The 12,764-nt window shown below is 36.7% G+C and overlaps 1 protein-coding gene across 1 annotated transcript; it reads left to right on the top strand.

The window, feature by feature from the left end:
• Positions 1–7,508: 7,508 nt before the first annotated feature.
• On the top strand, positions 7,509–12,335 carry LOC122061867 (luminal-binding protein 5-like). Its single transcript, XM_042625386.1, has 8 exons — positions 7,509–7,721; positions 8,941–9,208; positions 9,366–9,580; positions 9,684–9,926; positions 10,373–10,852; positions 11,036–11,190; positions 11,438–11,520; positions 11,617–12,335. Exons 1-8 carry the CDS (start codon positions 7,664–7,666, stop codon positions 12,116–12,118), a joined length of 2,004 nt encoding a protein of 667 aa, XP_042481320.1. The 5' UTR covers positions 7,509–7,663; the 3' UTR covers positions 12,119–12,335.
• The last annotated feature ends 429 nt before the right edge of the window (positions 12,336–12,764 follow it).

The raw sequence follows: 12,764 nt of genomic DNA, 5'->3' as shown, positions 1-12,764 counted from the left end.
GCTCCCACGTCAGAACGTACGCTCCTAAGATGTGTTCCGGGCCAATTCATGGATTTAAATTCCGGTTCAACCGGAATCGAACAAGTACGGCCTAAATTTGGTCTGGAATTTAAGGGTGTCGATCGGTTCGGTTCAGTTCCAAATGATGATAAGGTGGACCAGAACCAACTTGGTTCCATATTTAGATAAGCCGATTCAAGTTGGCTTGGTTTGATTTCGGTTCTGATATGTAGTTTAATACGGTTTTGTACCTTAGTTTTAATTCAGTATTGAAAACGGTTCCACGTTTGGACCATGATTGTGATGGACCAAACGCCATAATGGACTCAAGTTATGAGCCTTATGGCCATTGCTAACTCCAAAATTGTATAAGCATGTAAATACATGATGATAAATTGTAAAAAACACTTACCACCTAAAAAATCTCTCTTAAAGATACTAGGGTTTTTTCATTTTTTTTATTTTAAGAACAATTTGATTTCGATTCGAACGGATGGTTCTTACACCCTAAACCAAAACCAAACCAAATTGAGGTTCATACTCACGTACTCAAACCAAATTAATTCGATCGATTTAGCTAATTCAGCTCGATTTGGGATTCGATTTTTGGTATTTGATTTGAAATTGACACCCTTACTGGAATTGGCCTAAAAAAAGGCCAAGAGGCTTTTGCTCATGGTTTCAAAAACCGGGATTAGGTGAATATGCCGAATTGATCGATCTTGATTGATATCAATATCGGTCTACTGGTACGACTTAAAGAGTAAAACGGTAATAAAAATAATTTAAGGACAAAAAGCAATGGTAAATCAGTTCGACCCAGTCTGACTCAGACCGATCCCAAGTTATTGAACCTTGCTCTCATTATTGCAATATGTAGCAGCCTTACCGTTGTTTTTTTTATATGCATTTTCTAATTCAACCCAACAACCACTAGCGTTTCAATTAGGGATGTACATGGATCGAATTTGAATAATTTTCGGATATCATATTTTTCGAATACATATATAAATACAAAAAGAATACGAATTTTTGAATATTCATTTACATCCCTAGTGAAAAGTCTAAAAAAAATGGCGTTGCAGTCTTACTAATTGTGTTTGAATTGCGAAAAATTGAAGAGAATGAAAATTGGTGAATACAAAAAGGTGAAGGGCTTAATACACTATTGTTGGTGTACGATGCTTTGTATTCTGTTACAGTTTAATCCAGGGAGTACTGGTGCAACGCCTTGACAGGCAGGACGATGGTCCCGCTAACCGGTTAGTAGGCCGTGGGGGTTGCAAAGGGGTCAGGAGGCCCCCTACATAGTAGGGGGTGTAGGGGGCGCAGCCCCCGCTCGAATTTTTATTTGCGAATAGTTGTGTACTTTCCGGATTAAGGTTTTTTCGCTATATATTTATAGCGAGGGTTTCTTTCTCTGTAATGCAAGCAATACTTAGAGGTGTGAAGGATGCGTGTTGTAACCATATTCTCCATTGATAGTGAAGCAGGATCTCATCTCACCGGGGACGTGAATAATCTTGCCGAACCTCATAAATCTGTATGCATTGCTTGTTTTTGCTTTTCCATTATCTTCTGCATCATTTTAGGGTTTTGTTTCTGCAACTATTTCATTAGGGTTTATGTTGAAATGTCTTTATCTAAAATTACAAATGATCGCCCTGCCCTACCCCTGCAATAGGTGCCTTGTGCCAGGTCCCAGTGGCCTCATGCTCATGAAGTAGGCAGCCTCTTAGGGATCTTTTTCCCTATTATAAATAAAACAACTACTTATTATGTTTTTATAATCAGACCTAAATGGATTAGATAATATCCAGTCTTAAATTGAAATATTTGTCTATAAACCAATTAATTTTCAAAAAAATTTAGATAGTTCCTGAGAACCAATTTTCATATAGGGTTTCCCCTAAAAAAAATACGATTCTGAATCGAATACAAATTTTTAGCTATTCATTTACATCTCTACTCGCAATAGAGTAAACTACCATTGCACCAAGGCCAAACTCTAGTAATCAATGAATTGATCAGTCCAAAATGGCCAAAAGAGAGAATCGGTTAATTCCAACCTATTTCAATGGGGCTATCTGATTTTGGTTCTTCAAATCATTATCGTACTAGAGTTTAAGTTGCAATGAATCTCTCTATTTTATTTTAGGGTAAGAGAACGTTACTTACAAGTACAAGTACACGCAAACGAGCATGGCCAAAGAGAGGGAACAAGTGAACATTCTTTAGCACGGGACAGTACGATTTGTTCACATCTATTTATATCTTGACATAGACACACTATAGGATAGCGTTTTTTCTTTCTATATTTTATTTTTTATTGAGCGCTCTCTATTTTTTATAACTCAAGAAGTTAATTTGAGAGGAAAGAGTTTGACCCCCCCGTTTCCTAACCCTTTTGTCAACAACAACAATTCAACCATGTACTTGTGCATTTAAAATAGAAGGTTCCAATAAAAGCAATATATGGATTGAACAAGAGACAATGGATCCCTGATGGTTAAATATTTTGTCCAATAATCTTATTTTGAGCTTTTTAAAAGTCATCCAGACATCCACCGTTCTAGGACTTCGTTGAAATTCTATTCAATTGACGAAGCTATTTCAATTTCTCAAGCTGCATGGTATGATTTTTGCACCTAAATTTTGAAAAAACATGAAATAAGAAAATTGAAGGAAAAGGCTGAGTATGCTGTCAGTATATCCATATTTGTGTCTACTAACCATCAGTGTGTATATATATATATATATATATATTTGTATCTATCTCTTTTGTCTTCCGTTGAAAATGTTCCATGTGCTTCTCACATCCTAGTCCTCCCATTGATTGAGCCGCTAGCTCTAGGAAGCCGGCAACATATCTAACATCCTCCCATGAAATAAATTGAATAGAAATCTTGAAGAGCTCTGCCACAGTTTCTATTCAAACTCTCTCTCTCTCTCTCTCTCTCTCTCTCTCTCTCTCTCTCTCTCTCTCTACCCATTTTAGCTATATATGTATGAAAAATCGCCTTTGAATTGTAATTTGTAGTTGTTATTATTATTATTATTATTAAGGAAAAATAAGCCTAAGAGGAAACTTGGCTCCTACACTCAAAAACAAAAGGATAAAGTAAAAATCTCATCCCGTAAATGTTTTCACATGCGCTCCCATTGGCTCCCAACATTGGTATTGGAGCCATGCTGCCTTTTAGGGAACTCTCTCCCTTGTTATTATTACTGGAAGTAGTAATAGTAGTACAATATGCCGATATGCATATTCTTATGCATATCCTCTCACATCCCACCCATGGACCTTGCACCTTTTCTCTTAAATAAATGCCTCATACCAGTGAATTGCACTCTAGCATGGTATAAAAGTCTCTCTTGTTATCATAAATAGAAAGAAATTATTCTTAAATTTGAATTACCAAATAAATTTTTTATTCTTTAAATATTTCAATAGATGAAAAAAAAAAATTAACCAAAAGACTACTTGTTGATTTATTTTAATAAATTAATCTAAAATTGAAATATAAACCCAACCAAAGAGAGCTACTTACATTTATTATGAGAATATACTTTTGATTCATAGAATGCCTAATGAATCATTTGTGGAAGACTGATTGGTCAACCTAATGTTGAGAATATTCGACTCTCCCCTTAAGGTCGGCCATTTTACTTTTTTTATTTATTTTCAATGGTTGAACTAAAGTTGTACTTCTTAAATAAATAAATAAAATATTATAGATGACAATGGTAAATTTCAACTGATTTTTAAGGCTTTATATCTCCACATAAAAACACATTAAATGAACCCAAGACCTCCAGGATTGCGCTAACCAACTGCACTAAATAGCTGACCACTAGATTTATTTCCTTTAGTAACACTCTTCTTATATACTCTTAGTACTCTTTCCACTTCCCCATGAGCATAGTAATATTTGTTTTCCCAATCATCACAAATTTGGAAACTTTATGTTACTTGACTCATTGGTTTTTTTTTTTTTTTGTAGAAAGAAAAGAAAAATTAGTAAAACAAAAAAAGCACCTATATTGTCCTTACCACTGTTAAAACGCGTTTTAAACGCGTTTAAAACGCGTTCGCGTTTTTTTGCCGTTTAAAACGCGTTTGGCCGTATGCTTCCATACAATACGGAAAAAAACGGAAACGGCAAAAGAATCCGTTTAAAACGCGTTTAAAACGGCCGTTTTAAACGCGTATCCGTTTTTTAAGGGTAAAATAGGAATTTTGTAAAAAAAAAATTAATTTAAAAAAAAAAATAAAATAAAAATAAAAATAAAAACCTATTAGTAAAAGTGAAGAGTGAAGACAATATGGTACTTGGTTTTTTATTTTTAACTCCATAATATTTATAGGAAAAAAATCTCATCTTCTTATAGTCCAATGAGTAAAAAGAAGCTAAAGCTAACATCTCATTTTCTTGTAACCCATTGGGCTATTTGATCTTGGGACTCCTAGAGCTTTTAGAATATTAGATGCATGTATACAGGTAATAATCTCTCAAATTGCATGAGTATACTACCGTTTTTTTGGTTTCGTTTTTTTGAAAACTACACGTTTAATATTCGTACCGTTCGTTTGCCGTTCCCTGTTTTTTTGACCTTTTTTTGACCGTACCGTTCAACGTTTTTATCTGTTTAAAACCCGTACCGTACGCTTCTGTTTTTTTGCCGTTCCCGTTTTAACTAACAATGGTCCTTACTTTAGTGTGATACTTTCCTTGTTGAATTTTTTTTTTTATGTGGGAAGAAAAGAAAAATTAGCAAAACAAAAAAAGCATCTATATTGTCCTCACTTTAGTGTGATACTTGCCTTGCCATATAAGTTATCTTATTGACTACTATAATCATATTTATTGTTTCTGTAGATTCTTGTTCGTCCTGATTAGCGAGAATAGCAGAGATGATCGAAGGGAGCTTCGGTGGGAGACTCTCCGATGCTTAAGTTGCTTAAGTTAAAAATCTAAACAAGTATATACGAATTTGAGAAACATACTAGAGGTGTCTAGCTTGTGAGTGAACATACCTGATTCCTCATTCCTCCTTCCCTTTTATCCTCCACCCATGGGCGGTTCTGCAGTTTAGTTAACTGTCCACCATTGCCATTGTGGGTGACTTTTGGGCCTTGATCTGGGCAATGCATGAAAATGAAGAGTCGTGAGTAGTTCTACTAGTCTTGAGATTTATCCCCTTGGCAGTTACAACGGTAATAGCACTTTCGTGCGTGAAGGTTGGTGAACATGTAGAAGTCAGTGGATAAGTCTTCTGTGAGTCCATATGTCACCCTCCTAATGGTCGATATGCTTAGGCTTATCCTTAAAAGTTATAATAACATCCAACTTAGAAATTATATAAGAAATTGTTAGGATATTGAACAATTCCTATGGCCACCTGACCTGATTAAGCTGCACCAAACATATACATAGATCTCTATTTGATCCACTTACACTTCTAACTTCCTCTTTCTGGAGCCTTTTGCCATTGCCAGCTGAAAATCTTTTAGGATGCCTCTAGCATTTGATGCCAACACAAACCCTGTAAAAAACTATGTTTCAAAGAGGCATAGTGAAATTTTGACTTGAAAAGAAAGTAGATCTATGCAGCCATCACAAACTATATCTATGCATCACATCATAAACTCAAACTCAAACATGGATGTTTTAAGTTATATTTCTTATTAATTAAAGTTTTTTTTTTTTCATTCCACTAAAAATAAATAAATAAATAATTGAGACCAAGTAATAGCTTATTAATTAAAGGAAAGAAGAACGCTTCCTAGTCCCATGGTACCTGCACCAACATGGGGACAAATAATGTGGCGTGTAAGGACATCAACAAACGACACATTTTTTATTTCACAGTGACATGATCATCATTTCGCTTCCTTCTATGTCTAGGCATAGGGCCACACAACCTAGTAGCATTTTTTTCCTTTTAATTAAATGTCAATATTTGATGTGTGCATCATAAACCTATATAATATTAGGAAATGAACGCTCTGAAGATGCTCCCATGGGCCCTCTCATTAGCATGCTTGTTGGTGTACGTACCTATGTCAAGAGGTAGCATTCTCTTGCCCATAATATTAGAGAGAGAGGGTTCCCTAATAGGCAACGTGGCCCCTACGCCAACATGTGGGTCAATGGGAGTGCATGCGGAAGTAAAAGTGTAAATCGATCTAGAACCAAAATTCGATTTGATTCCAAGGAGTACTAGTGTGATCCGTAAACGGACCAAGTCCCATCTCAGTTCTGAAAATGGGTACTCATACCGAACCTATCCAATTTCAATATAGGTTCCTATTTGGTTCCCAACTTTGGTTCCTATATGGTTTGATTATGATTCCTATATTCAGTTTATAGTTTATATCTATTTTTTTTTCTTCAGTAACAATAGTGTATATCTAATAATATGGTAGATGTTAGTATTATAAAATCTAAAACTAATATTAGTAATATATCAGTATTGTATTATATTTATATATTATAAAAATATATTAGAATTAAATTATATTAATATACAATAATATATAGATGCCTAACTGCAGGTTCCAATGTTGGAACTGAAAAGTAACCAAGTCCTACAATCGAAAGTAATCAAGTCTTGCCTCGGTTATGTTCGGTAGTTTTTCGGATAACCATATTCTATTCAATTGGTTAACTTATGGTTATTCAGTTCGGAATTGATTTCAATTTTGGTTTAAATTTTGATTTGACATCCTTACACGGAAGTATCAACAAAAATGGGATTTTCGCCTTTCACGAGGGATAGGGCAATCCTTTAGGCTTTCACCCCCTTTGTGTCTAGGCTTAGAGGCCACGCTTCCTTTCATGTTTTTTTTTTCTTTTCTTTTAAATGATTTTTAATTTTTTAAAATCAAAATTTAAGTTAAAGAGCCTCTTTTTTTTTTTTTTTTAATAAAAACTTCTGAGAATTATAAAATAAATTTAATTTAATTCCTTAATTTAAAACTGGCGTTTTAAGTTTTAACTAACTTATAATCCTTTTCCCAGTGTGTGGTTTATTTGTTATTTGGAGTGTGGTTCACGGTGCAGAGTCGCACACAATGTTGACTACTGAGTATTCACATCCGAAAACTAGAGATTCCAAATCTATGGATTTCAGTAAGTCCTTGAGACCTTGACCGTAGACGCGTTGTAAACGGTGATGGAGACAATGGGAACGGGAGAGAAGTTCTTTTTACTCTTCTTTGATCTTCTTAATAGCCAATAAAAAAATGCCACGTTGTTATTTCCATTTCAAGTTGTTAGATCACGTCATACCTTACAGGACCTCCACAAACTTCTTCAAATAAACGGTGGAGATTCACCCAACGCAAAATTAAATCTCATTGGTTGAGCTATAAGATTCTCAACATTTCATTGGTCCACGTCACCAAAGATGACACGTTCTTTGAACCACGATAACTTTCGTTAATTTATGACTTTGACACGTGTTCTCCTCAGACACGAACCTATGAATATAAATTTTGATTTTTCGATCTCGGAGCTTGAAAAGAAAAAGGAAAAAAAACCCATAACTGATACAAAGCATTTCAAGCCTTTCGAGTTTGAGAAGGACTTCTTGAGAGATCTGTACATATTCCTTTCGGATCTGGTGGAGATCATCATCATCTATACGTAGTTTCGCCATGGATGGCTCGTGGAGTAAGCGCGGGTCTTTGATCATACTAGGCATCGTTTTCTTTGGTAAGTGTGGTTCTAGATCTGATCTGTTTCTCTTCTTTTTTCCTTTTTTTTTTTTCTTAGTTTAGTTGATTTCTGCTTGGTTTTCGTTATTGTAATCTCTACTTCTTCTGCAAAATGTTCTAGATTAGCTCCAATGCTTCGTTTTATGTTGTTTTCTTTTAGCATTCTCGGTGTAGCCATTATGCTGGAGTGGATGATCTATTTTAATTTCTACTCGCTTTTGCGTCTTTATCAATTTAAATGTTAATGGCTTGAAGATCATGAGAGTTGCTTTAGATTTATGCTGTAAACGAGCTACTTTTATTTTGCCTGTGGATTTGATTTGATTGGATTGGATTGGATCTTCTGTTTTGTGTAGTTTGGTATTTTGAATCTGATTATTGAAAGAATTTATGGACTAGAAATCGAAATCCTTGTTATATGGTGTAATTTGTGGGTGTACATTGATTTTCTGGTTCTTTCCCTGCTTTTCGATAACGAATCGGAGTATTCATTACTGAAGTCTGAAAAATAAAGCCTCTTCCTCTTATATAAGGTTACGGAAAAAGGATCTCTCTCTGCGGTTGAGCTAGAAACTTGGAGTGTTCTAGAATAGATAAATTCACTAGATCTGATTGTCGTACTATGTTGTTTGCTTATTGCTGATGTATACAGGATAGACGTGATGTTAATTTTTTTTAATTAATGTTTAACGATGTGATGTTAATTTGCCTACCCTTGAAAATCTATAGAATCATCTGCTTTTATATTTACACTCAGTAGACTCTTTATATAAAGATCTCTGTTGAGATCAGATCTTCTTAAACAAAATGGATGTTGTTCGTAAATGGCATATAGATGTAGAACAAGTACAATTATGCTATTTCATTTGTTATGCACTCATGCTCGGGTATGAAGCTTTCACGAAACAGTTACATGATTGTTCTCTCGGTGGGGGCCTTATGTTTGATCAATCGCATTCTTAAAATGTGGCCTATTTGAATTATCTAGATAGCTCATCCAAAAAAAAATCTCGATGCAGGAGTTACATTTTCCGAATGTTGACTGTAGGGTTTAGGACATATATCTGCATTCTCTGTGTCAATTGTTGCCACAAGTTTTATTTCCTTCTTGCTGTTGGCATGCATATTACCATTTAGTTTTGGATTGATGTTTTTTTGGATCAAAGGCTCAAAATAGAATCTTGTAAGCTAATCATATTTTTTGGAATTCATTACAGGTTGCCTCTCTGCATTTTCCATTGCAAAAGAAGAAGCTACCAAGTTAGGAACAGTTATCGGGATCGATCTCGGAACAACCTACTCATGTGTAGGTGTTTACAAGAATGGTCATGTTGAAATCATAGCAAATGACCAAGGAAACCGCATTACCCCATCTTGGGTAGCATTTACTGATGGTGAGAGATTGATTGGTGAGGCTGCAAAGAATCAGGCAGCTGTGAATGCTGAGAGAACCATCTTTGACGTCAAGAGACTTATTGGAAGAAAGTAAAAACTCCTCTCTCTCTCTCTCTCTCTCTCTCTCTCTCTCTCTCTCTCTCTCTCTCTCTCTCTCCACCCCCCTAAAATAAATAAATAAATATGATTTAGGTATTTATAATTTTTTACAAGCATACCTTTTGAGCACTAACTTATGTATTCCCAGGTTTGAGGACAAAGAAGTGCAGAAGGACATGAAACTTGTTCCATACAAGATTGTGAACAAGGATGGCAAGCCTTATATCCAAGTCCAGATGAAGGATGGGGAGACCAAGGTCTTTAGTCCAGAGGAGGTTAGCGCTATGATTCTTATTAAGATGAAAGAGACAGCTGAAGCATTCCTTGGGAAGAAAATCAAGGATGCTGTTGTTACAGTTCCTGGTATGAAAGCACCTGTCTGAGCCGAGCTGTGAAGTAAATTTGCATCGAGTAGAAACCTACATTTATATGAAAATTTACTCATTCTATCTTATGCATTTTGCAGCCTACTTTAATGATGCCCAGAGGCAGGCTACCAAGGATGCTGGAGTTATTGCGGGATTGAATGTTGCTAGGATTATCAATGAACCAACTGCAGCAGCCATTGCCTATGGTTTGGACAAGAAGGGTGGGGAAAAGAACATCCTTGTATTTGACCTTGGTGGTGGTACATTTGATGTTAGTATCTTGACAATTGATAATGGTGTCTTTGAGGTTCTTGCCACAAATGGAGACACTCATCTTGGAGGTATGAATTTTCCTGGTTACAGATACGTGATGGTCACTGTTATGTACATCCTGTTTGTGCTTTAGGGGTGGTTTGAGGGTAAGGAGGTCCACTTGGGAGAGAACATAAATAAAACATCTTGCAAATTGTACATTACATCACCCACTGCATGATGGAAATTATATATCAAAGATGAGTGTTGCAAAGAATAAACCTTCTGCATTCATCTCTTAAAGTATATTATGTTCCTCTTTAGAAAGGGGGTACTACAGTTAGGAGTATCTGTACCATCTTAAGATCATGTCAACAATGCTTTACCCAGATTTTTCCAGCTGATTATAATTTTTTGAATATAAAGATCTCATTTTGCTTTTGGGAGGCGTTTCATTTTGGATTACTTATATGTAAATACATTCAGTGCTGCTTTTGGAAATTGTAGTAATATACTTGAGTTTATTCTCTTGCAGGTGAGGATTTTGACCAGAGAATTATGGAGTACTTCATCAAACTGATTAAGAAGAAGCATGGGAAAGACATTAGCAAGGACAATAGGGCTCTTGGGAAGCTCAGGAGGGAAGCTGAGCGTGCCAAGAGAGCCTTGAGTAGCCAGCACCAGGTCCGTGTGGAGATCGAATCTCTCTATGACGGCTTGGATTTCTCTGAACCATTGACCCGTGCTCGATTTGAGGAATTGAACAGTGATCTCTTCCGTAAAACCATGGGACCAGTAAAGAAGGCAATGGACGATGCCGGGTTGCAAAAGAGCCAGATTGATGAGATTGTTCTTGTTGGTGGAAGCACCAGGATTCCCAAGGTCCAACAACTTCTCAAGGAGTACTTTGACGGAAAGGAACCTAACAAGGGTGTTAACCCAGATGAGGCTGTTGCTTATGGTGCTGCTGTACAAGGAAGCATCTTGAGTGGTGAGGGTGGTGAAGAAACAAAAGGTATTGTTTTCTCCCCATTTTCACAATAAAAAATAATCCAGTTCTTTTTTTAATTGCAGTTTAATTTTAATCACATTCTCAACCTCTTTGCCTCCAAGGAAAAAAAAATCACTATGTGAAGAAAAAGTTTTTAATTGTTTATTCCTTGCTTGACCATAAAACTTGTTACTGTATTTGATGCAGATATTCTTCTTTTGGATGTGGCTCCCCTTACTCTTGGTATTGAAACCGTTGGTGGAGTGATGACCAAGTTGATCCCAAGGAACACTGTTATCCCAACCAAGAAATCTCAGGTTTTCACCACTTACCAGGACCAGCAGACAACTGTCTCCATTCAGGTAACTATTGTTACTGCCTCACTTGCCACAGCATGGAAAAGATTATAAGCAGTCACCCTTGCTTTACATACAGAATTGGAATGTTAGCAACTGAGCCCACCATTTTGTGAGTTGAGTACATGAAAGGGTTGATCATTTTGTCTCAGAACTCATCGATGAATCATGGAATTTGACATATGTAACACGTGCAAGGCCTTTAACATCCATCTTACACCCACTCTGATGTGTGGTTTATGATGTTTACCAGGTGTTTGAAGGTGAAAGGAGTCTGACAAAGGACTGCAGGGAGCTAGGAAAATTTGATCTCTCTGGCATTGCCCCTGCTCCAAGGTTTGACATTATTCAGTTCAAATGCATTTTCGCTTCAAAATAGATTTCTGATACAATTTCTGAGAGATTTAAATAATAATTCTCTGCATTGAACAGGGGAACTCCACAGATTGAAGTCACATTTGAGGTTGATGCCAATGGTATCCTTAATGTCAAGGCTGAAGATAAGGCCACAGGCCGAGCTGAGAAGATTACCATCACCAATTTCAAGGGTCGTCTGAGTCAGGATGAGATTGACCGAATGGTTCGGGAGGCAGAGGAGTTTGCCGAGGAAGACAAGAAGGTGAAGGAGAAGATTGATGCCCGTAACAGCTTGGAGACTTACGTGTACAACATGAAGAATCAGATCAATGACAAGGACAAGCTTGCTGACAAATTAGAGTCAGAGGAGAAGGAAAAGGTTGAGACTGCTGTCAAAGAGGCCCTTGAATGGCTTGATGATAACCAGAGCGCCGAGAAAGAGGACTATGATGAGAAGCTCAAAGAAGTAGAGGCTGTGTGCAACCCGATCATTGCCTCTGTCTATCAGAGGTCTGGTGGAGCCCCTGGTGGCGCATCAGGTGACGACGATGATGATGAATCACATGACGAACTGTAAGATCTTATTTTATTTTAATTTTTTGACTGTTCTAAAGAGTATCACGGTGGATGATTCTTCTTGTAATTCGAGTAAAAGTAGAACTTGAGGGAAGAACATTGGAGGAATCAGTACACCGAGCAGAGGAAAAATATTTCTTTGCGCTCAGGTTCTCTCCTGTTCTTATAAATTTTTGTTTACGGAGAACATAGATCAGAGGAGACTTCTTTTCTTTGTATCTTGCAAATCCATGTTGCTGAACCCTTTCAATTTTTTTTAGTCTGCGAAAGTAATTTAGCTCCCCCACCTTACAAAGGAGTTGCTTTAGTATTACAACTTTCTATTTTCATGTGTATTTTTTAAGCTTTTGTGGCATCGCCTTTCCTTTGAACATGTTAACGGAAACAGGTTAGATATTAGGGCTTATGCAGATCTTTAGATCTTATAGACACTGCGTCCCATGGGTTTTTTTTCAATTTAGCCTTTTCTTCCCTTGGGGGTCTATAAGATGCATTACCTACGCCTAGACACGGGCGTAGGCAACACCAGACTGGCAAGGTTCGTTTTTCCCTTTTTTAGGAGGTGGTGGTGTGGTGATGGTGGTGGTGGGGTGGGATCCTAGATTATACGAGGAACTGAGGTCTCAACTCGAAGCCTCCTAGGGATT

This window comes from Macadamia integrifolia, chromosome 14 (genome assembly GCF_013358625.1).
Source record: "Macadamia integrifolia cultivar HAES 741 chromosome 14, SCU_Mint_v3, whole genome shotgun sequence".
In the NCBI taxonomy this organism is placed as follows: Eukaryota; Viridiplantae; Streptophyta; class Magnoliopsida; order Proteales; family Proteaceae; genus Macadamia; species Macadamia integrifolia.
Note: the sequence above shows the minus strand (reverse complement) of the source record. Positions and strands in the feature narration are given on the sequence as shown.